At 30.8% G+C, this 25686-nt stretch overlaps 2 protein-coding genes across 3 annotated transcripts in view; one reads left to right on the top strand and one right to left on the bottom strand.

The window, feature by feature from the left end:
• Window positions 1-11354, top strand: part of LOC145330331 (adenylate kinase isoenzyme 1-like) — a 38458-nt gene extending 27104 nt beyond the window's left edge. Inside the window, exons 4-7 of the mRNA XM_080174965.1 lie at window positions 463-558; window positions 9933-10042; window positions 10595-10679; window positions 11065-11354. Of these exons, the coding sequence (XP_080031091.1) occupies window positions 463-558; window positions 9933-10042; window positions 10595-10679; window positions 11065-11124 (351 nt within the window). The 3' untranslated portion in view covers window positions 11125-11354. The remainder of the gene's footprint in view (window positions 1-462; window positions 559-9932; window positions 10043-10594; window positions 10680-11064) is intronic.
• Window positions 11355-18188: 6834 nt separating this feature from the next.
• The window catches only part of LOC145330705 (RYamide receptor-like), a 72390-nt gene continuing 64892 nt past the window's right edge, over window positions 18189-25686 (bottom strand). The window contains exons 15-19 of one of the 2 annotated variants that reach the window (XM_080175371.1): window positions 24545-24635; window positions 23647-23718; window positions 22459-22505; window positions 21855-21968; window positions 18189-18622 (exon numbers count right to left, since the gene is read on the bottom strand). In XM_080175371.1, the coding sequence (XP_080031497.1) occupies window positions 18535-18622; window positions 21855-21968; window positions 22459-22505; window positions 23647-23718; window positions 24545-24635 (412 nt within the window). In that variant the 3' untranslated portion in view covers window positions 18189-18534. The remainder of the gene's footprint in view (window positions 18623-21854; window positions 21969-22458; window positions 22506-23646; window positions 23719-24544; window positions 24636-25686) is intronic. The other variant, XM_080175372.1, reaches the window with a different exon arrangement.

Below are 25686 nucleotides of genomic sequence, written 5' to 3'. Positions count from 1 at the left end.
GTTGATCCACTTCCAGAGAAAGTTTAAGTTTAACAGGTAGGGGAAGTTGGTGACACCTCCCTAAGAGAAAAATACCCCATTCTTCTCCCCCAACACAGTTTTCGCACAGTTATAATGAGAAATTTTTATAAGTTCTTCATATAACCACTCAGAGGGTAGTAAATTTATGGCCGTATGATCAATTGTTTCGCTAAGGTCACGAAATTAAGGCATTCCAGAGGTTTTATTAAAACTTTATTAAAGAAAACTAATAATTAATTTAAAAAATTTGGAATATTTTTTTCGCTTTTATTGATTTTGTCAGGATTGTTTTGTTGAGATTTTATAATTTATTATTTAAAAAAAATATTTATATTAATTAATATTTGATAAAAGATTTCTCTTTTAAGATTATTTTTTGTTCTATCTATCTATCTATCTATCTATCTATCTATCTATCTATCTATCTATCTTTCTATCTAGGAAGAGGTAGTGCAACTGCTTGCAGAAGCTATGAATGCCAAGGTTGCCACAGCCAAAGGATTTCTGATTGATGGATTCCCAGCAAGCCTAGAACAGGTAGAATTTTTATTAATGGATTCCCAGCTAGCCTAGAACAGGTAGAATTTTTATTAATGGATTCCCAGCAAGCCTAGAACAGGTAGAATTTTGATTGATGGATTCACAGCAAGCTTAGAACAGGTAGAATTTTGATTGATGGATTCCCAGCAATTCTAGAACAGGTAGAATTTTGATTGATGGATTTCCAGCAAGCTTAGAACAGGTAGAATTTTGATTGATAGACTCCCAGCTAGCCTAGAACAGGTAGAATTTTGATTGATGGATTCCCAGCTAGCTTAGAACAGGTAGAATTTTAATTAGTGGATTCCCAGCTAGCTTAGAACAGGTAGAATTTTGTTTGGTGGATTCCCAACCAGCTTAGAACAGGTAGAATTTTGATTAATGGATTCCCAGCTAGCTTAGAACAGGTAGAATTTTGATTGATAGACTCCCAGCTAGCCTAGAACAGGTAGAATTTTTATTAATGGATTCCCAGCTAGCTTAGAACAGGTAGAATTTTGATTGGTGGATTCCCAACTAGCTTAGAACAGGTAGAATTTTGATTAATGGATTCCCAGTTAGCTTAGAACAGGTAGAATTTTGATTGATGGATTCCCAGCTAGCCTAGAACAGGTAGAATTTTGATTGATGGATTCCCAGCTAGCTTAGAACAGGTAGAATTTTAATTAGTGGATTCCCAGCTAGCTTAGAACAGGTAGAATTTTGTTTGGTGGATTCCCAACTAGCTTAGAACAGGTAGAATTTTGATTGATGGATTCCCAGCTAGCCTAGAACAGGTAGAATTTTCAAATTATTAAAAAAGAATCAGGGAGAAGGGAATGTGATTCTGACAAACAATTCTAAAGAAAATTTCCCCACGATCCCCTTCACCTTTTCTTACCCTCCTTACCCCCTACCTTACTTCCAAAGGTTTCGTGTTTTTTGTATAATTTATTATTAGAATAGCTAGGCCTGAAAAAGAATACCTATTAAAGTCAATTTAGAAAGAACTAAGGAATGAAGTGGAAATTAAAATATACTGGTACACAAAGTTTTATAACGTTTATAACTCGTTAACTATTCGTTTAGTTTCTATTGTTCGAATGGATGTAGAATACACGTGAATATTATACCAGGGGAAAATTGTCGTCAATTCTACAGTTTTTATTCCACCAATTATTATAAAGCTGTTTATAATACTATGCGAGAAATAACTATTTTTTCCACTTTTAATCACATATATATATAAACTCTACCATCTTGCAATTTAAAAAGAAATAAAATTATTTAATTTAATACAATATAGTTTGTTAATTTTTAATCTTTTCTTATTTAATTCAGGGAGGGAGGGGACATTGGTCGGTAAATTACTCTTGTGACCAAATTTTTGTACCTCAATACTAACGTTTATATTTCTGCCAGTCATTAAATATTTGGCTAGGAAATCGTTTTAGATTTAACTAACTAGCATTGTCCTGTCACTCCAGAAAATGTTTAATGATTCTAAGATATTTAAATTATGCTTAAACGTCAAATTTTAATTTTAGAAAATATTCCATAGTTATAATATAAATAGTTTCGAACGTAAAATAATTGCTTTAAATAGATTATTTGTGAACCTTTTACAGAAACAAACATCAATTAAAGCGGATCTTTAAAAAAAATTTAAAAATTTAAATTAATATAATATGTACGCTGTCGTCAATTTAGTTTGCTAATTAAATAATTTATTGGCCACTTAGTTCATCCAGTAGGAGGACCAGGGGAGGGGATGGGGTGGAGGGAGTGGATTTGGGGGTGCATTATTTTAGCCAACTACGAGTTTCACTTTATTAGAGTTTATGATATTCTTGTGTAAGATCCAAGTAATATTAAATCCATTAACATCAATTGTTATTAAAGAGTAGCGCTTTCTATTTGAAGAAATTATTACCATTGACAAATACTATAGCAAAAATAATATCCTTATACTAAAGTAACATGATGTTTGTCTGTCTGTGTGTCTGTACCAAAGGATCTCGCTAACCGCTGAACCGATCGGGTTCTTCTTAACAGGGTATATTCTCATAGGTCCCGGGAAGGTTTTTAACTTTTTTGGGGGAGGGTACCACCACCACCCTTCCAAGAGAAATCACAAAAAATGGAAATTTTTTTTACGTTTCTTGATTTTAGAAAGAGAGTTCAACGCAAACATAAACGTCAAACGCAACATAGACATATTTTAAATATAAAAAAAAACAATTAAAGTGCCACTAGAGGCCTCTAGGGGCGTAGCCGCTAGTACTAAAGAAAATCTAATATAGAATTAACTTTATATACATTAATCCAACTATTTATGTTCTAACATTGTTTTATTCTTTAATTTATGCCCGATCATTTAAACTATTTTATATGGGTCATTTACATTAAAAAATGTTTTTAAAAGCGAAGCTTTTCTATAATTAGGGTCGGTCCGTTCGTCCGTACGTCTGGAACGGATACCTTTTTTTTGTTAGTTTAGGCATGTTAGAATTGTCCTATCGATTTCAAACTTTGCATGCTGATTCCAGTAGTTATTAGGTATGATTTAGAAAGCGCAACAACTCTATAATCGTTACCAGAATGTCCTTACGTCCATTTTTAACATGTTTTTTAACTTTTCTAACAATAAATTTGTATGTGATAAAATTAACCGATTGATTTGATTTTTGGAATACTGATTCCTAGGACATCAAAGTACAATGTTAAAAGCGAAGCCTCTCTAAAATCAAGTCCTAAAAACATAAGTATGTCCTTAAACATTATCCTGTATTTACGCAGTTTTTCAAAAAATTAAATTAAAATTTTGATTCAACATTTATACATTCATATTCTGATTATTCAGTTCTGATACACTACAAGTGTTAATGCAAATGTTCGCTTGTCCTACCGTTTCAGAGCTTCGCTTTTATGGATGTTGTCATCCTTGTTACTAAATATTTTTCTTTTATTGGTGCCATGGATATGATAAATCTAGATGGTCCATCTGGCCCTACAATTAGTCAAATTTAAAAAGTGATTTTAGCAAAGAAATTTGTTTAATTTCGTACAGGACAAAGTATTATACTTTATTAAAATAAAAATAAGCTTAGTTAAATAGTATGTTATTTAGCTAAGCTTTGTAGTAAGAAATTATACGTTTTTCAGCTGTTTTTATTTGATTACATGTGAAGTTAAAAAAACCTGCTTTTTTTCTCGAAATCTGTACACATTTCAACCAGTAAAATGGATGTATTGTACCTCCAACATACCTATGTATATACAGATAACTACCTCCCACCCTTTTTTCAATGGTCTTTTTTTCTGCTAGCAAATTGTTTTCTGCTACTTGGCTGTGTTAATATTCCTATTACCATAGGTTGATTTTCAAAGACCCAATTGAGAGTAGGCACAAGGTCATTGCGATAGGAAAATACAGTTATTTAACCCTTTCTTTCTAGTGTTTTACTCTAATGTGCCTCTACTGTTCTCCTATTGGCTGATTTAGAGAATATGTCTCTATATTGTCTCTATAATTGATGCTTAACATTTTTGAGTTTATCTACTAGCAATTTGAAGTGAATTTTCTGGTATAATAAGACATCTTTTAAATCATACCTATTTAAATTTTTAGTAGCACAACTACTCTTTATCTAGGGCTCCTCATAACGTTTCAACGTCACTCCGCCCAAACTAATTGGCATAATTACATCTCCAATGATTTTTAAAATATTTTAAAATATTAAAATAATTCGTATTTATATTATACTTCTTAAAGTTGAAGGCTTAAAAAAAACTTTCGGTACTTTTATTAAATCTTGATTGGCCTGTTCAAACTGGCAATGTTACTTTTTCAGCCATAAGTTTATTCTGTTTACCATCATTGGGGATGTACTTCAAATTATATTACATTGCCTAACACCTTAAAAATTATCTACAATCCTGAAGTAAAAGGTTATGAATGTTTTAATTACTACTGAACTGATTAAGTTTTCCTTTTTGGGAAATCTTAACATAGGTTTTAGGCTTTTTATTACTTAAATATTCTTAACTTAAATAAAGTCTCTTTGTTTACAGAGCCCCTATGTGCTTGGGACGCATTTTTTTAGGAAAATTTTTAATTTTTAGATAGGTGTAGACTATATTTCTGCAATATTCTTAACAATAAAGAGTCCTTATACACGAGGGGGGCATCCGCTAGTAATATCTTAAGTATTTGATCTAGTTTGTATCTTTCTACCTGATCGACATTGTTGTTTCAATAATAATGGGTTGAAGTCATGCTTGAAATTCTTATGGGAGAACATCACTGTCACATAAAAACCCATTTTAAACATTCAATAACAAGGATTTTCAAGCCTTTTTTTTTTGGTGGGTGAGGGGTTCTTCTAGGGGGAATCTATTTTTCTTTATGGGTGGTAGGGTGAAGGTTTTAGAGGTTAAAACACCCACATTTTGTGTTATAAATCGCTTTATAAAAAAAGGTTTCAGAGGTTGTATTGGCTCCCTAACTTGACAATTTTGACATGGGAAAGTATTGCAGAGATAAATAAAAAAACATCAATTCTTATATAATCACAGATAAAAGGTCGATTCTGAGAAAAAAGACAATTTAATGTTTTGTTTTTTTTTCATTTCGGCAGTTAAACAATTAAATATTCATATAGTGCAATTAGACGGCAGTTATGGCACACTTAATTTTATTTTTCATTCCTAAATTCCGATCAGCTGAAATAAATTTCCTATTCGAGCCCTAGTTTCCTAAAGTGTACAGCAGATAACCCAATTATTGCAGACCCTATTTTCAGCGACTCCGGTCAAATGGAAAAGCGATTTAATGTATAAACGATTTATACATTATACATTCAAATATTTTAATTTTTCAAATTTTGATTTTTTTTAAGTTTGAAGCTTTTTTAGCTAGTAGCAAATATTGAGATAGGACGCGGAAGCTACGCACACTTTCGGAAACTAAATTCAGTTCATCTAAATTCCTTATGAGCAAGGGAACTTCTATTACTTTAATTCTATTTATGTACTCTTTGACTTAAAAAATATGATTATTGAGATCAAAGCTTTTTTTACAATAAGAAAAGTCAGGTATAGTCCTTTCCACGACATCCCTCCATAAGGAGCGATTCTTCGTATTTTTAAAATGGCTTTTTATAGGTTATTTTAGGTTAGGTTAGGTTATATTGTGTTAGGTGATTGCCCCACAGGGTTAGGTAATTGGCCCCACAGGGTTAGAGCCCCCCGCAGGGGCTAGAAATAGGAAAAAAGCTACTGTGAAAAATACGAAGAATTGCTCCTTATGGAGATATGTCGTGGAAAGGACTATACCCGAAAAGTCTTATAAGATGGTAACTATAATGTACTATTTTTTCTGTAAAGAATTATGTTAATTCCTGTTAGTTCTGTTAAGAGAAAGGGCATATTTAACTTAAACCCTTTACACTTATCTAGTAAATAAATTGAAAATAATGGGTTGTAGTTTATTTTTTTTTAAAATTTTAATACTACTTAAAATTATGAAATGTAATGTCCTTTTACCATAAGAATGTACTAGTACTTTTCTCTATGACTAGTACTACACTTCAGAAAGCACCATAAAAACAAAGTTAGATTCAACAAATTGAATCAATATTTTATATTTTATAAAGAGAAAAAAAATATGAAAATAATAACAAAATTTTGGCAAATAAAAAATTCCATACTAATTTTCAGACAGATGAAACAAATAGAATATTAGTAGAATTTGCGAAGGATTTGAAAATATTACAAACTAAAACTAATTGGAGAATTGTAAAACCAATATTTAAAATTGACATACCATTAGAATTCAAATTATTATGCACAGTTATGGAATCTCGACGACAAAGATTTTTTTATCCAATCTTGACAAGTGAGGTATTTTTGGAAAGAGGAATATATATAGAAAACGCCTATGAAAATTAGAAAATCCGCAGAAATCAAATTTGCAAGTTATTTGCAAAAATCTGCAATGTTAATTTGCAAAATTAATTTCATGCCTTAAATGACTTATTTAAAAAGAAATCTTTTTATGAAATGTGTTTATCTATAAGTTTAGAAAATACTTAAGGCAAAAAAAATTTCTTTAGTGTTACTTTTTTCACCTTATATATGAAAAAAGCAGTTTCTCACATTTTATGATAAAAAAAGGTATAGGAACAAAAAATATGTTTTTTCTTGATGTAAACACAATAATTGGCATAAAATCTATCATCCTAAATGTAAAAATCAGATATAGAATCCTTTTTAGAGCCAAAATAGTGCAAAAAATAACCAAGACATTTTTGCAAAGTATGAAAATCTGAAGAAATAGTTCTTTTTGATTTTGATATACATATCATATAAATGTATATAAAATTAGTGATCAAAAACTATAAAACAAGTTATAACTTTTTCAACCCTATCATTGATTAAAATGCACTTTTAGGTTTACTTATTACCAAAGTAGCACATTAAAACTCTTTTTATTAAGTTATTAAACAAAATAAATTCAAATCAAGAATTAGGCGTTTTTTATAATGCAGTAGACCATTTTGTAGTTGGTTTTTTGGCATTTATTTTGTTTAATCACATCATAAAAAGAGTTTTTATGCACTACTTCGGTAATTCTTAAACCTAAAAGTGCAATTTAATCAATGACAGTGTTGAAAAAACTTATAACATGTTTTATAGTTTTTAATCACTAATTTTATATACATTTATCTGATATGTATATCAAAAGCAAAAAGAACTATTTTCTTCAGATTTTCATACTTTGCAAAAATGTCTTGGTTGCTTTTTGCACTATATTAGCTCTAAAAAAGGTTCTATATCTGATTTTTACATTTATGATGATAGATTTTATGCCAATTATTGTGTTTACATCAAGAAAAATCATATTTTTTATTCCTATACCTTTTTTTATCATAAAATGTGAGAAACTGCTTTTTTCATATATAAGGTGAAAAAAGTAACACTAAAGAAATTTTTTTTGCCCTAAGTATGTTCTAAACTTATAAATAAACACATTTCATAAAAAGATTTTTTCTAAATAAGTCATTAAAGGCATGAAATTAATTTTGCAAATTAGCATTGCAGATTTTTGCAAATAACTTGCAAATATGATTTCTGCGGATTTTCTAATTTTCATAGGCGTTTTCTATATATATTCCTCTTTTCAAAAATACCTCACTTGTCAAGATTGGATAAAAAAATCTTTGTCGCTGAGATTCCATAACTGTGTATGGTACTCAAATTTTTATAATCCTTTCTCTTATTTGTTGGCTAACAACTTTAGGTACTTTTATTTGAATTATTTGGGTCATGTGAATGAAACGAAGTTGTGGGTTTCGTCTTATTTTCACATTAGCTTTTGAAAGATTATTTTATGGTAGTTTAGATTAAGTTAGGTTAGGGGATTGCCCCGCAAGCTTAGACAATTGGCCTCGCAGGGTTAGAGCCCCTCACAGGGACTCAAATTAGGAGAAAAGCTACTGTGGAAATATGGCGAAACCCGCAACTTCGTTTCCTTTAAATGACCCTTAATATTAGTTATTTCTCACTAGCAACGTCCATAATTTTCCCTGGTAGCTTAGTTGTAAAGATACGTGCAAAAGATGATTGAATCTGTCAACTGTGAAGTAAATGCAGATTTAACTACAAAAATCGTCACTCATTTTCACTTTTATGTGTTTTTAAAATGCACCTTAATGTCTTAACTTTCAACTTAGATTTGCATTTTCATTTGTTTTAATTAAATTCTTTTAAAAAATAATTTTAAAAGTTAATTTAAAAGAATTGAAATGAGATCAATATATATTTTTTTTAAAAGAAACAAAATAAATATAATGAATGAATGAATAGTCAATTTGATTTTGAACCTTTTTCAAATAAAAATTTATTGTTACATAAACACACAATTTTCTATAGAAAAAAAAATCTTTTCAGTAAGTATTTGGTTTCAAATATAGATTTTAAGTTACTCAATCTAAATAATTAATTTTTTTTCCAGGGGCGTGCACAGGAATCGGCTGGGGTGTGTGCACAGCAAACCATAAAATATAAAAAATTAATATCAAAATCTTGAGTTGGTGTTCATTACGGATAGATGAATGTATTTATTATTACTTGGATCTTACACCAGATTATCATGTACTCTAATAATGGGAAGCTTGTAGCAAGCTAAGACTACGATCCCCCCTCCACCATCTTTACCCTATCCCCCCTCCTACTGGTTGAACGAACTGACCAATAAATAACAGGGGAAATAGCAACCTAAATTTGTGGCAATTTCTAACTTTTCATAATATCCACTTATGTTCTGCTTACATTGATGGGCGTGTGGTGTATTTAAATACTATGTGGGGTGTAAGATGACTTGACCTTCTTTAAGGAGGTTAGTTTAACGCACCCCCCCCCCCCCCAACACTGTCTTCTTGCACGCCTGTGAATTAATATAAATACATAAAATAATATATTGGAAAAATCTTAAATAAAATTCTTATTCAATTTTTTTTGGACAATAATAAAGTCGTAATTATAAAAAAAGTAGTCAATATTCTAAATATTAAAATTTTTGTCAATAAACGTTATACCTTATTATGTAAAATATAAAAGATTCATTAGAATTGTATTAAGTTTGTTTATTTTAAGTTTAGGTTAGTTAAATATTTATGTGTACCTTCAAAGGGGCTGGTGGATTTTACATAAATAAACTATTTAAATAGGTTTAATTACATTTAAATGATATACATTAGGAGAGGAAAGGATATTATCAAAATTATCTCATTCAGACTTTGAGACTTTAATTGAATCTTAATTGGGTTATTCAAACCTTTCACTAATACCTAACAGTGACTTTTATAAATAATTATACGGGTACATGGCGTTCCTGCAACTGGCAGAAATACAGTCAAGCTCTAAGTAACCGCCATAAATACACCAAACTAAATCTTTGAAAACAACAGCTTCGCCCCCTGGCCAAAGAAAAATCTTTAATATAAAAAGATACTCTGACTTTTTTTTGGAACATTTCTTTACTTAAGTTATTATAATAGCAATCTACTTCATATTACGCATTATCTGTCTGCCTCTAAAAGGATTAAATGCAATGATGTTAAGAGATATAAAAATTGACGATATTAAGCGGACTGGTTTGGAAAACTTAAGGGGCCAATTTAATATACCTTCAAAAGCCCCCTCCCCCCTCCTTGGGGCCGGGGAAGAGCAACATACGATTTAGACGAATTATTTTTTCATAATTTCTCTATTGAATTAACTGCAATGCTATTAAAAATGATCCAATCCAAATAGAAGTTCATATAACCGTTCATTTATATTACATAGCTCTGATACTTATGCATGTTGCAATCCTTGTTTTTGTTCAGGCAGTGAAATTTGAGGAGGAAATTGGAAGCCCTTCCAAGGTGATTTCTCTGGAAGCAAATGAGGAGGTTCTCAAGGGAAGATTGAAGGAGAGGGGAAACTTTGATGACAGGTTGGATAATAATTAACAAGGATGACAGCATCCATAAAAGCGAAGCTCTGAAATGGTAGGACAAACGAACACCAAAACTTATAGAGTGTCAGAACCGAAGAATCAGAATATAAATGTATGAAATCGAAACAACTTGATTATAGAGATGCTTCGCTTATAATACTGTATATATTAACATAAGATTTTATTTTATTTTTGTAGATTTTTTAGTGATTTGAAGGATTTTTCACCCAAACAATTTTGGTGTGGCAACGATGCAGCGACCCTAATTTGAACCTAGTAATAGTGTCTAACTTTTTATCTTTGTGGCGTAACAAAAATCCATCTCTTTTTTAGGGGTTTCCTTTCCCACCTCCCCTCTCATCCTTCGATTTTAGGTACGTTACAAAGATAAAAAGTTAGACAATATTACTAGGTTCCCTAATTTTTTAAAGAATCCACCTCTGGGCTTTTTACTCTCTCCAATGCTCTATTCCATCAACCTCTCATATATTCATATCTATCTATCTATCAATCAAACAATCTAATATATCTATGTATCTATCTATCTAGTGCTGATTCAGTATTGAAAAGAATAACCTTATTTACTGAGAAGACACGACCTGTTATTGAGAAATATAAGAAGATTGTTAAACAGGTAATTAAAATATTATGAGATACATCTCGTATCCAAGGTTCAAGTAGCTGGACAAAGTGTCTCAAAAATCAGCCATGTGACGTTATAAAAATAAGGGAGATAAGAGGAGAAGTGGGAAAGAGATGATTAATCCCTCATTTTTAGACACTTTGTCCAGCTACAAGGTTTGATCCCGACCAAAATGTTGAACAATTGCTATAAATTCAAAATTGAAATGTTCAAAACATTTTTGCGCTTAGTGCCCCAAAATATTTAAATTTTCCTTTAGTATTGTTTGTCAGAATATCATTCTCTTGTCCCTGCATTGCTACATATATTAGCACAAAAAGTTTTAAAACATTAGCTTCGCTCCTTATGGATGTTGTCATCCTTGTTTATTGTTAAGGTGAACGCAGAGAAGAAGCCGAATGAAGTTTTCGATGAAGTTTGCAAAGCTTTAGAATAATTATTTTTAAAGTAATATACATATAATATTAAATTCTGGAAATATTTTTTTTGTGTATAAAAGGTCAAATGACATCAAAAATAACTTCAATCTTTCTTTTTTTAAAATCAACTATTTAATTTTTCTCATACAGATTAAAAACATACTTCAATTTCAAAATCTTCCATCTTATTTTCATGTTTGTGTTTTTATTTATGATATTAATTTGTAATAATAAAGTATTAAAATAATATTTGTTTTATTTTGTAAGTCAATCTTAAATTTCAACAGTTTAGAAGGCTCTCTTTCTTTTTTTTGTGTGCAAAAGTAGAAAGTCGTAATTAAATGCGAGAACAATTTTTCTCGTATTCACTCGAATAAGAACCGGTTCTCATCCATACGAAAAAACTATGTCTAGCATCGTATTATATCCAGTTTTCTACGAATATAGAAATGTACAATCATAAGATTAAAACCAGTTTTTTAGCCGGTGCCTCCAGATACGGATACGGATGAACATCTAGAATTAATTACCTAGAGTAAGCCACCTAAATAAAATACATTACATGACCTTTTAAAAATGTAAATAAAATCGATCTAGTATATACCCAACCAATAGCAAGTCTTTATTAAACTTGGTGAAAATAGGTAGAATTTGACGTATTTAATCCCTACAAAATTCCAGCCTTCTATATTGATCGGGAGTCGAGAAAATCATTAAAACTTGTAAAACCAGAAATCGATCTAGCACAAAAACCAATAAGCAATTATCTTAATAAAACTTGAAGGAGATAAATAGAGTGTAAACTTATTCAATACCTAAAATTTCAGTCGTCTATCTTGAAAAAATCATGAAAACTTGAAAATATAAGAATCGATCTAGCACCCCATTTAATGTACAAATCAAAATGAAACTTAGAGAAAATATGTAGAATATAAATTTATTGAATCTCTGAAAAGTGCAGTGTCTGTCTTGAAACGGAGTCGAGAAAATTATGAAACCGTGTAAATCTAGGAATCGAACTAACACCCAAATAAACAAATAGATGAACAAAACAATGTATAGATTAGATTAGCATAAGTCATAGGAATCTTCACTTAAAAATTCAGATATCTATCATTAATAGGAGCCGAGAAAATCACGTTTCCCCAATAGCGTTAAGGACTGACAAACTGACGGACAGACAAAGTGAATTATAGAGTAGCTTCGCTAATTAAAAATACACATCCTACGCGGGTATGCCAGCAAACCTCGTTCAGTAAAAAGTAGAGAGTAAAAAAATAAAACTGACTTTATCAAAGTGAATTTTAGGTCCCATTTATGATCCTGAAAGTGCTGATCCTCCAGGTATCTAATAAAAACTCCTGTGACCATGTAAATGAGAAAAAACGTCGCCGTTTTTGCGTGAATGCATAAGCGCTTTTTTTTCTTAAGAAAATCTACTCCAATTGATCTAATTTAATTATTCTCTAAAGAAAAAGTTTATTTTATTCTTAATTCTATTAAGAACTTTTTGTTTCACAAATATAAAACAATGTGCAATTACAAAATTCTCAAAAAAATCATAAAACAAAAGTTAGAAAACGTTTTTACGGTTTTGCAAGAGGCAGCAGGTTCTAACCTGTTATTGTTATAGAAAAAAAAACCTTGATTTTATCAGGGATCTTAAGGAATAGGATAATGGACGATGAAATTATGCACAGTGTACACTGCCAATAATGATAAACAATATCACCTCTAATGTATTAATCAATGGTTGAAAAGTTTCAAACAACAAAAGTGACATAAATTCTAATGAATGTTTATAAAACTTTGGGTACCACTAAGATTTAAAGTCTAATGTCCCCAAAGTTCCTGCAGTTGATCCTGTTATTTTAAGAACCTCACATGTTCCAACCAGTGATCACATTTTATTCTCTATTTTACATGCACAGCTTGTTCTAGAAAACTGTGATTCAAAGGAAAGGAAAGGGTCAGAAACAAATAGCCAAGAACCACCCCTATACTTATTTTTGAAAATAAAATATCCTAAAATAAGCTTATTTTGATTAGAGAACTCAATAGATTTAGTGTTTAGCGGGATTTTAACGGACAGACAAAAAAAAACACCAGAGGACCAGAAGATATATTCCTTGAAGATTAGAATCCAATCGGTTCAGTGGTTACTGAGAACTTAAGGGACAGGCAGACGTACGGACGAACAGACGGACAGACATCAAGCTACTTTTTATTATAGACTAGTGGGTACTTCCTTAGAGGCCAAAAGGGAACTTGAGGGAAGCGGGGAGTAGGTTTTGCTAGTCGACCCTTCTATAATCTATTTTAGTTTTGAAAAGAAAAAGTTTTAAAAATCAGTTGGTGGGTATTTTTAGGGGCTATTTCTTTTGGTAAGGCAAAATAGTTATAAACCTTTCCTGAGCGTATAAGAAGCTTTATTGTAATGGAGAACCATATCGGTCAAGCGGTGAGCGAAATCCTATTGAACACACACACAAAGACAAATATACGTCCTGTCACTTTTATGGAAGGACTAGCGGCTACGCCCCTAGTAGCAACTAGGAGAGCTTGAGTGAAGGTGGAATGGAGGGTGGTAAGTCGACCCTTTAAATTCCATTATATCATTTGAGGGGGGAGGGATAATTTTTTCAAGGGTCTATTTCTTTTTGGAGGTTTGTGTTATACCTCTCCCCGTAAAAAAGATATAGTTATACACTTTCTGTGGACCTATAGGCATAATTGTAAAGGAGGATCATATTGGTCCAGCGGTTCGCGAGATCTTAATCTGAACTAACATAAACAGACATAAAAACATCATGTTACTTTTTAAAGATAACAAAAATAGCTCTAGCTTTTTCAATTAAGGCATTGCTGGCACTTTACTTTACTTACTTTCTTAAAAATGCAAAATATTATTAATTCAGCAACTTTGATTTGAGTCTTTCTTGGTACACTAAATAAATGTTTAAGCCTAATCCTAAATAAAACTATTTATAGAGAAAATAAACACTGAGCTATCAAATAGGTTCAGAATTGTTTTTTTTCTGATTGTTGCATGTTGTGGATATTTTTTACCGCAAAATATACATTTTAATATTTCTTACTAAAAAAGTATTAATACCCTCAAAAATGATTAGAATGAGAAAAATATTATGCATTTCTGTCAAAAAGATTTTCTGATGCTTACCCTCAAAGTGGCAAAGACCACAAATCAACCCACTTGCCTTTTGATTAAATTAATTTAGGTTGGAAGAATGGGGTAAGTAATTTTTTCTTCTTTATTTTTAGCCTTGTAAAGGGGCCCTAATGTTGTGGGGCCTGTACATGCCCTGGTAGACTGTTTTAGCCAGCTCAGCTAAAAAAAACTAAAAAAAAACTAAAAAACTAAGCAAAACGTCGTACATGCATTAACTAGGACAAACCTAGGAGTCCCTAACGTCGGAGTGGACAAACGCGGGAGTGGGTCAAACGTCGCGTCGAAGTGGACATTGCTCAAGTAAAACTCCGGAGTGTCTGCTTTGTTATATGTATGACAAAAAATCTTCCAATTAGAATAGAAAAAATCTTTTAATTTTTAATCAATTTTAGCTCGAAGTTTTTTGTTTCATTATAAAAACTAAATTTTATTACAATTTTCAGAAAAAAAAGCTTATAATAACAGAAACTTATTAACATAATCCAAGATGGCGTCAATACGTTTTAAATAATATTTGCAGAAAATTTAGTCTTGAATATTTTTTTACACAGACTGAATTTTTAAAATATGTCTAACAGTTTTTCCGAAGAAGGTAATATCTATCGATAGAACATTTCTTTATACTTAAACATAATTTTTCACGTTTTTTTCCACGGTCTGATATGTTCTTTAAATGCCCAATTCCTCTGAGGAGATTTTTTTTATCCTTGTCTCAACCCAAACTTACCTATTCTGAACCATCTTATAGGTTTTTGAAATGCCTAACCCCTGCGGGGAGCTTATTTTGTTGCCCATTTATTAACCTAACCTAACCTATTAAAACAATCTTATAGGATTTCGAAATGTTGTTCAAACCTTAACTTTTTAATATTGCGTTTTATTTACAAAATGTCCACTCTGACGTTTGTCCCAAAAATCCTGCGTTTATCCACTCCGACCTCTGACGTTTGTCCAAAAATCCTGCGTATGTCCACTCCGACGTTTTTCCCACTCCGACGTTTGGGACTCCTGTGTGTTCTCCACTCCTAACTTAGTATTAATAGTAGTCATGATTACAGAAAATAGATATCTTATAAATATAAACAGAGTAAAATTTAGGTAAGGCGCCGATATTGGGCAGTTTATTACACAAGTCCCCAAAGTTTTCAATTAACACTTTCTTATTCGTTGGCTTACCAACTTTGGGAACTTTTATTGCATTTTGATTGGTTTATTCATCAAGTTAAGTGTTCAAACGTTCAAACCACTAATTATTTTCTACAGAAAGGGTAATTTTGTGAATTATCATTGGAAATGTACATCAATTATCAGCAATAATTGTCTTATCTCTTCTAGAACCCAGGTAAAATGATAAATAAATATTTTATGCAGAATTTATTAAAACACATGAACAAATGACAACAAAAATAATCTAACAAATTTGTATTATTTACAATAAATAATCTTTAATTTATTCAATTTTTATACATCTTTTATGAGCATTTTTATTATGCCTGTTAGAAATAAATTTATAATAAATATAATGGCAAAAATGTTTTAAAAATAGAGCATTTATATTCAATGTAACTCATATTACTTTTTAAATGTAAATTTATTTTTTAAATGTTAGGCCAAGTCCTAAAAATTTCTTAGGATAGCCAAGGATTTAGGGTAACTTAAGTCTTACATATAAATATTTTATAAATATCCATTAGGATGGGTCGATTTTGGACATTTTTATCTGAGACCAATCGGGAATCTGAAAATGATTTTTATAAGTATAATAAACCTCTGGATGATTTAAAATTTATCTTAAGTCTCAATACTGCTCCCTGAAGGAGAAGAATCAGTAAATTTTGTCCATCTCAAAATATCTTTTTTCTAGCCAGAGAAAATCTCAAAAAAACATCTACTAATTGAACAATTCTCAATAAACTCAAAATAATGGCAGTTTTTCAGCAATTTGTTTCTGGTTCTACTCCTCAAGGCCCTTTCTGGGAGCACCATGAAGCCATAGTTCTAATTCAATAAGTTTTTAGCTCCCATTTAAAAATAGCTATACAATTATATGTCTGGTCGTCAATGGCTTTAAGACTTAAGATAAATTATAAATCATCCAAGGTTTATTATACTTATTAAAATAATTCGCAGATTCCCTCTTTGGTCTCAGATAAAAATGTCCAAAGTTGACCCACCTACATGTTGGCTTTCTATCCAATAGAATTTCAAGGGTTATGTTGACTATATGTCTTTAACAAAAAGTGGCCATGGCTGACATAGTAACGTTGTATTTATAGTCTAATGACATTTTGACTACATAATTATGTCAGTGTTATAATTACTCAATTTTATAACAGAAGATGTAAAGTAAACCCTAACTTCTAGGCTAGCCTATAATATATTGTAGGATTATTGGTCTATTACTTTATGCAAGGATTGGCAGCAGCGTCTGTAATCCTTAAAAAATAAACCTTTTACAATTTTAAAACATCACCTTATAGTTATAACATGACTTAATTATTGCAATACTTTGTTTTTAAAAAAATCCAAGAAACACATGGTTTAGATTTAAAGCTTAAACACTGCTAATGCACAGCTGCCAAGCCCTGGTATTCTGTACAAATGATAATTAGATTAAAAGAAGTTCAGGTAGCAAAGTGATGCAAAATGTATTTGAAATTTTCTGTTCTTGCTCTCATGGATGAAAATAAATGATTAAAAAATGATTCTACCATTTGGGCCCGGTATTGTTCAGAATGTCTCTGAATCAGATTGATATCCGCTAACCATAGAGAAAATTACTATAACTTGTGGTCTATTCTAAAACAATGGCGGTTTCCCTTACACTCTTTTGTGCTTATATTGGGTTAGATTAGGTTAAGTAAAGGTTAGAAGAGCCCACAGCTAGTACCTCTTTTGGTATGAGGAAACCTCCATGCAGTGGCTAGAAATATTTTTTCTCAAAAATTTATAAAATGGAAGATGGGTTTTGATGGTTAAGAAACTGGTTACAGTAAAAGCACCAAAAACCTAAGATACTAAAACATGTTCTTTACAAGTAATCAGTTTTGTAATTTCTTTCTATTTCATGGAAAATTAATGAAGATATTAAAAAATAGTAAATTTGGATGTCGAACTTAAAAAACTAACAGATTCTATATACTTAAATTCAACCTTTTATGATAAAATAATGATAATTGAAGCACAACACATATTAATAATTAACATTATTCTTGGAGCAATATTATTATTGAGATCATAATATAATAAATACATAACAATATAATAACAATTTGATATAACATACGTTATTATCTTTCTTAATTTTGAATTAAATTAAAAAATGACATTGCACTGTAAATCATAATAGTAACTAAAGTTTTATCAATATATGTTCTTTCATTCATTATCTAACTCTTATTATGAAATCTTGGTTGATTTGCACAAAGAAGCCAAACTTTTCATAATTTTAGAATACAGTAGTCAGTAAAATATGAGATGTAGAAAAATTTATCGTCCATTGTCTTATCCCTTAAAATACAGATATTAATATAAGTTATAGTGCTGAATGTTAGAGTAGTTTTTTTTAACTTTTTAAAATTGTCCTGAGCAAAAAAGTACAATTACAAGACTTTACACTTAAATCTATAAAAATCTAAATAATTAATTTTATATACAATTTAAAATTTTTTTATTAGGTACAATTTAGTAGCTGATATAGATCATATTTTTATTATATTGACAATTTTTGTGCAAACACAGCATAAGTTCTTTTAATATTAACATATAGATTTATTATTCTTTATAATACTAGGAGATACGCCAAAAGTGCGTTAAAAATCAGCTATGTGACGTCATAAAAATAAGGGATTATCCATCTATTTTTTAGGTGTTTTCCGTCCCACTTCTCCTCTCATCTCCCTCATTTTTATGACGTCACATAGCTGATTTTTAATGCACTTTGGTCTTTGTCGGGGATACACGTCTAAAGGTAACAAAGCAAATGGGATTTTAGATTTATTTTTGGTCAATTTACTCATAATAAATTTTATGTTTCGCTTTGTTATAAAATTGCAATGTAAATTTGGTTAATAAATTAGAAATGTACAAGATAAATATATTCATAATTAAATTTAAATTAGATACATGCACACAGATTTATTTACCAAATTTGTAGTTAGGTACAGGTACACCTATATGGAATAGGTATACCTTAACATTGTTCTGTGATTCTTACTAATATTGATATGTGATAAGCTTACAACGAAACAACATTATCAGATTTTATGTTTAGATTTTCATTGATGAATTCAGTTTCTTCCAATATTCCAGCGTTTACCAAGTTTCTGAAATATATTTTATCTATAGAGGGATGAAATAGTTATGAAGATTATTCTATGCCGAACCTATAGCAGTCTTGCTACTGGCGTAGATACATTATTATCTTGATGGTCTGTCCATCTGTTCGTATGAAGGGATGTCACAACGTCAAAGTACTTTACTTCACAAAGTTCCGTGTTTTTTTGTGTTTTTTATTATTCAGTTTAATTTATTTAAAGAAAATTCTCCTATTTTTAAAATATTAGCGATTGAATCGAGGTGGGGAGGGGGAGCTTACCCCACCCCCCATCAATTTAAATTTTTTAAGTGTAAAAAATGATTATTTTTTGGGGTGGGGGAGGGGTTAATTTCTTTCCAGGGCAATTTCTCTAGGATGGGTGTAGATACCCTCCCTAAAATAATTATAATTCTTTCCAAGGCATATGAGAAGCTACACTGCAGAGGAGAACCAAATCGGTTCAGCGGTTTATGAGATCCTTTGGTACACAAAGAAAGACACAGTTCCTGTTACTTTTCTATTGGCATATAATAGTCTAATGTTCTATTTAATCAAAATTTTTGTAAAACACTTTAACATGTAAAAATGTTATAATAGTTATTTCTCGCATCGTATTATAAACATAAAATGTACAATTATAAGACTAAAACCAGTTTTTTAGCTCCGAGATTCCGAAGGCACGAGCTAAAAAACTAGTTTTATCTTATGATTTACATTTTTATATTCGTAGAAAACTGGATATTATACGATGCTAGACATAGTATTTTCGTATGGATGAGAACCGGTTCCTATCCACCGGATTCGAATGAATACGAGAAAACATATTATTATTTACTTTCTTAATTTTTAATACTATTCCTTTTTAATTAAGAATTTTTTTAATTTTCAGGGATGGAGGTGACATTAAATTGTAAATAAAACCAGAACCCAAAGTTTTCATGTTCTTAAATTCGTTTGCTTAAAACTTTTAGGACTTAGATCTTGATTATTTAGTAGTAGTGTCTAAACTTTTACCAAATAATTTACATTATATAAGGGGTTATTTTGTTTTTCATAATTGGGGTTGTATACCAATTTTACGTCCATTGTCTTATCCCTGAATATACCTACTTATTCTAAATAGTTTGGATAACTATGTCAAACTTTAATTTAACCTACATCAGTTAGGAAATTGAAACTGATTTTATTAGGAAAAAAATATTTATTCCAAATTATTAGTAGAAAAAAATTGGAAGACAAAGAAAGTCCCTCAAAGACGCCATAAAAATGGGGGATGAGGAGAGGAGGAGTGGAAAATGAAAACCCCTAAAACGAGATGGATAATTCCTCATTTTTATGACATAATATGCTGATTTTTTAAGGGACTTTCGTCTTCAAAAAATTGACATTACTAGTTTGGAACCATCAAATAAGATAACATTGTTCTAAAACTTTGGGTACCTGTTTGATTTACATTCAAGATATTGGACCAAATCCTTCTTACAAATAATTTTTATATATATAAAAACTTCCAGGCTAGTCTAATTTTATTTTGACCCATTGTTTCTTATGGTTGGCTTATATAAATTCCAAGATAAATCGCACTTAGAAAAAAATACCAAACACCCCCTCCCGCCTGAAAAAAACATTATTTTACTAAAACTAAAATTAGAAATATGTGGGGGGTTGACCACCCCCCCCCCCTCCCCCCAAAAAAATAAAATCCCGTCCTAAAAAACATAATTTTAAAAAAAAAATATTAAAATCTAAAATAGAAAATTTGGTTAATCAAATTCAATTCCCCTAGAGGCCTCTTGTGGCGTTGCCACTAGTATTTCCTAGAGAAGCTACTCTATAAGTGATTGAGTTTGTTTGTTCTTCTGTCTACACATTAGTAATGTTAGGGTTGTCCAAATATTTTGTAAAATATAAACAATAATGAAAAAGAAAAAAATTAAACAAATTTATTTATGTTTAAACTTAGAAATAAGATGTTTTCTTTCTTTTACTTCCAATTTTTTTCCCTTTATTTATTTAACCCCTTGCTTTCTGTTTATTTTCAAACAGCTTTGCTATTATTCAACATCTATGTTCTACTCCTATAAACTCTGTTTCAGCCTCCTAACTGTATATACATACATATTTAAATGTTAATATTCAAGGACAAGTATTTTGAAACAAGTATATAACAGAACTAGAAGAGTAATTCAATATTGAGTAAACTTAAATTGAATTACATCTGAGTACAAAATTATCCAGGAAGGGAGATGACATTGGCTGATAAATCAACTCCATCCAAAACGCAATGTACAGAACAAATAGAATACGCAGATACTGTGAGAGAATTACACATAACTAATAAACTGTTTCTCCTAGCTGGCTAAAATAACAATAACCTCCAAATCGCCCTTATGACTTTATCTCATACCCTCCCCTGACTATGGAGAACCCTATTGACCAAGTTCTCAGTACTATGTTAGCAACCTAAATTGACGACAAAGTTTCTGATACAAAATCAACGTATTCCATATTCATTAATATACACAAAAGAATTTGGAGGGAAGACAACAATCTAAAATGCATTGCTGTTCTTATAATTTGAACTTTACACAATATTAAAATAAAATTAGTGAATCTTATGGTATGAGACAATACACGACAAATTATTATGCAAACAAATTTCTATACAAAAATATCCATTGTGTAAATTGATATTATTTGATTAAAATTTTTTTTTGTACAACTCAAACAAAAACCAATATTCTCGTATTCATTCGAAACCGATTAATATCCAGTGGATTAGAACCGGTTCTCATCCATACGAAAAAAAACATAAGATTAAAACCAGAAGTTAAGCCCGTGCCTTCGGCATCTAGGGGCTAAAATACTAATTTTATCTTATAATTGTACATTTTAAATCCGCGGAAAGCTGTTTATAATACGATGCGCGAAATAACTATTCTCGTATTCATTCGAAACCGATTAAAATCCAGTGGATTAAAACCGGTTATCATCTATACGAAAAAAAACATAAGATTAAAACCAGTATTTTTATCCCATGCCTTCGGCATCTCGGGACTAAAAAAATGGTTTTATCTTATAATTGTACATTTTATATCCGCGGAAATCTGTTTATAATACAATTCGAGAAATAACTATTATCCCACAAAGCTTAGTAATAGTTTCTTATAAATTATTAATCCTCAATAGTTTCCATACTTTTATTTATTCCGTCCAAAACAAGAAAAAAGTTTTTATACCTGTTAAATGTTGGAAGGGCAATGTTGAAATCTGGATCCTGTTGCTGGATCCTCTCCATCCTGCAGACCTGCCTGGTTGTCCCGCGAGACCAAACAAACCTGCAATTGTACATACTACTAGAAATATTCTGTTCTTATCGTTTATTTGGGCATGTTAGAATTGTCCTATTGAATTAACATAATGGATGATTCCTATAACTTGGTTCAGTGTTTGGCTAGATGAACTAACGACAAAACAAAACCCCTTACTATTTTTCAGCATCTATAGATTCAAAGAGGTAAAAGTGTAAAAAAAACAGCTCTAAACTATCCCAAATGTTGATTTTAAAAATCATTCCTGTTACTCTTACAGTAGAAAAGGAAAAGCATTTGAAGGAGTTTCGTTATAACAAATAAATTTGGCTTGTTAAGAACATTTTTATTTGTCGCATTGTATTTTATACAGTTTTGTTGGTCCTGAGGGGTCGAAGGCCCGGGACAACAAAACAGGGATGATTTTTTTTGTCTTTTTTATTATTCGTAGAAGATTCTCTATAATATAATTTATGATTTTTCAGTATGGTTTAGAAACGGTTTTAATCAAGCGGAAATTCATTCAATTTACCTTCTGATTGAAGTTCTGTACGTCGATGCTTCAACTTCAGTGTCCTCCTAAAAAATAGTAATGTTATCTTCAATAATGGCCAAGTTATTATTTTATATCTGAAACAGAGTGGATTCTTTAAAATAAATTTGGGTCGCTGCATCGCTGCCTCACCTAAATTGTTTTTGTGAAAAATCCTCAAAACCACATAAAAAATCTACTAAAATTATAAAAAAAACTGGTATGTTATTAACCCTTCTACGATGTTATTTAATTATTGTAGACTTTTTATGTGATTTTGAGATTTTTCACAAAAAAAAACAATATTGTTGAAGCAGCGATGCAGCGACCCAAATTTTTAAAAAAGAATCCACCTATGTTCATTGTAAAATATTGCTGGAATCGAACATGATTTTAGTTAGTAAGCAAAACTAGAGAAAAAACGCTTGAAAAAGGCAGGGCATAGGGGACTTAGATTGTAAATTACACTAGTCCCCAAAGTTTTATAATACCGTTTTCTTATTAATTTTTCGAGACTTTCATCAAATTTTGATTGGTTGGTTTATGAAGTAGAGTATCCAAACGTTTTAGACTATAACTGCAATCTACAGAAGGTGTAATTTTGTGTATCATTTTGAGTATGTAACTTAATTTGTCGGCCGTTGTCTTATCCCTTTAGATCTATGGGTATTGTTTGCCAAAGTTTTATAAAACTCCTATTTGATGGATTAAAACTTTGGATACTCTAAACAAAATTTGATTGGTTAGTTTAAACTATCACTGACTAATCCTTCCGACCAATAATTTGAATCTACAGATGGTGCAATTATGTCAACCATCCAATATTAAGTATTTTAAAGCTTTTTAATGAGGTACTTTTGAAAACTTTAACAAAACGTGACTTTTAAGGATCTAATATCCCCTCCCTCACTGAATATTCGGCTATAGTCCCTTTCGTGGCAACGCCTCTTAAACGGCGTTTCGTCGTATTTTCACAGTGGCGTTTGATAGGTTAGGTTAGATGATTGCCCCGCAGAGTTAGGGAAATGGCCCTGCAGGGGCTAAAAATAGAAGAAAAGCTACTGTAAAATTACGACGAAACGCCCATGAAGAGGCGTTGCCACGAAAGGGACTATACCCGAATATTCTACACCGAAATCAACAAAATTTATTGAAAAAATTAAAAACCAAACGCGAATGAAAACTTACATCAGTGGGATGTGCGATGCTGCCCTCCTTGTAACAGCATATTCTGATTTTGTATTCGCGTTTGAACTTTTCCTAAAAAAAATATATAATTGAAAAAAAATATATAAAAAATATCATTATTACGTACGGATCTTATAATTGTTATTTTATTCGTAAAAACAATAGTATTAACGTTTCATCTGTTATTATGATCTAATAGAAGTCTTTTGATACGATAAAATGATTCTTCGCTTCATTGATTACTAGCAGCTATGCCCCTAACATCTAGGGGCGTTGTATTCAAAGACAGTAGCTGGAAAAATAGCTTAAAACCACCAAAATACTTATACCTGAAAATATAATAGCCCAAAACCTTCACAAGTAAAACCCAAACAAAAGCCCTTACTATTTTCTATTTTAGGATGTAATAATACGCACAATATTACTGGTCCTACGTTGATAACGCTAAGAAAAAAAGTTACATAAATATATTTGTCAAAAACACTTTTGAATAATTATTTATGTAAATATTTTTCAACTAATATTCAAAAAAATATTTAATTATGTATAGTTTGGTAACTTTTTAAAAATATTTTATATTTTTCTTCAAAATAAAATAAATGCGTTGTATTTCTACCACCCTAATGGAATAAACCCATGTGTATAACTGGTTATCTGGTATGTTGGGGGGCAGTGGGGAGGGTAACCTTACCACCAAACTATCCATAATACAAAGTAGTAGAATGTATGTGTTTCTGAAGCTTAAGATCTCGGTAACCGCTGAACCAACAAGGTTGTGTTTGTTAGATAATATACTTACTGGTCCTGTGATGATTTTATACTATTTTCAATAAAGATGGATCACACTCTCGAAAAAATATTCTCCCTCCACAATTTTGTTGGTTAAAAAAATACTTACACTAAAAATTCCGTAGATGAAAGGGTTGTAGCAGGAGCTACTCATGGCCAACCAATGAAAACAGAAAAACAGGACGTTGATGTACTCCCAACTAAAAAAATAAATTTAATATTAGTTAATTCAATTCATACTAATTTGGAATTTAAAAGAAAAATTAACTGATTATTCTTGTTTTTATATGTATAGGCGCTTTATAAGGGATGGAAGATTTATCTACAACAACAATAATTAGGTGTAAAAAGACTAAGATTTACAATTATAAAAGAAAGACAAACAGATATACAGTCAACTACTTTTGTGTGTATAAATATGAACATTTTTTCTCTCTATCACTTAACTAAAAAAGGACATCCGATCAAAAAACGTTTTAATAAGCCAAGTGTAAATATAAACTTTTCGAAGACCACCGTTTTGGAGGGCCTTAGTACCTTAAGGGACAAGAGACAAAGATTCTCTAGGAAAGAAATTGTATGTGAAATATTTTTTCCAACCTTCAATTCTCCTCTTTTCTGATTATTACACTAGTCCCCAAAGTTTTATAATAACGTTTTCTTATTTGTTGGGTTAACAACTTTGAGTAAATTTTGATTGGTTGGTTAGTTTAGTTGGGTGTTCAAACGTTTCAACCATTAATTTTAATCTACAGAAGTGGGTAATTTTGTGTATCATCATTGGGGATTTACATCAATTTATTGGTCATTGTCTTATCCCTTTAGATCCCTGTTTCCTCTTAGAGCCCCCCCCCCCCCAATCTGATGAGGTAGGAATTGGTGCCCGATCTGTAAGGCTTAATGTCTAGGAGTACAGCTCTTCACAAGTCATTTTTACCTGGAGGTCGATTGTGGAAAAGAAAAACAAGTAAAAAGAAGTTCAACGAAAGGAAGCTAGATTTTTATAACAGATTAATCAGTTATAGCACTAGTTAGAATAACGTGCCAAAACTATAATTAATACCATAATTTACTCAAGTATAGACTATTCCATTTATGAAAAAAAAATTTGATATTAGGCATGGGTTTTTCCACAATCGATCTCCAGGTAAAAATAAATTGTGAAGAGCCTGTTGCTTTGATATCACGTCGGTAAAAGTGATTTTTTCCAACTATATACTTATGCACTTGTTTACAAACAACATAAAATAA

This window comes from Acartia tonsa, chromosome 10 (assembly GCF_053477335.1).
Source record: "Acartia tonsa isolate MP-2025a chromosome 10, ASM5347733v1, whole genome shotgun sequence".
NCBI lineage: Eukaryota > Metazoa > Arthropoda > Copepoda > Calanoida > Acartiidae > Acartia > Acartia tonsa.
The sequence above is the reverse complement of the archived record's forward strand: the minus strand, read 5'-3'. Positions and strand labels throughout refer to the sequence as shown.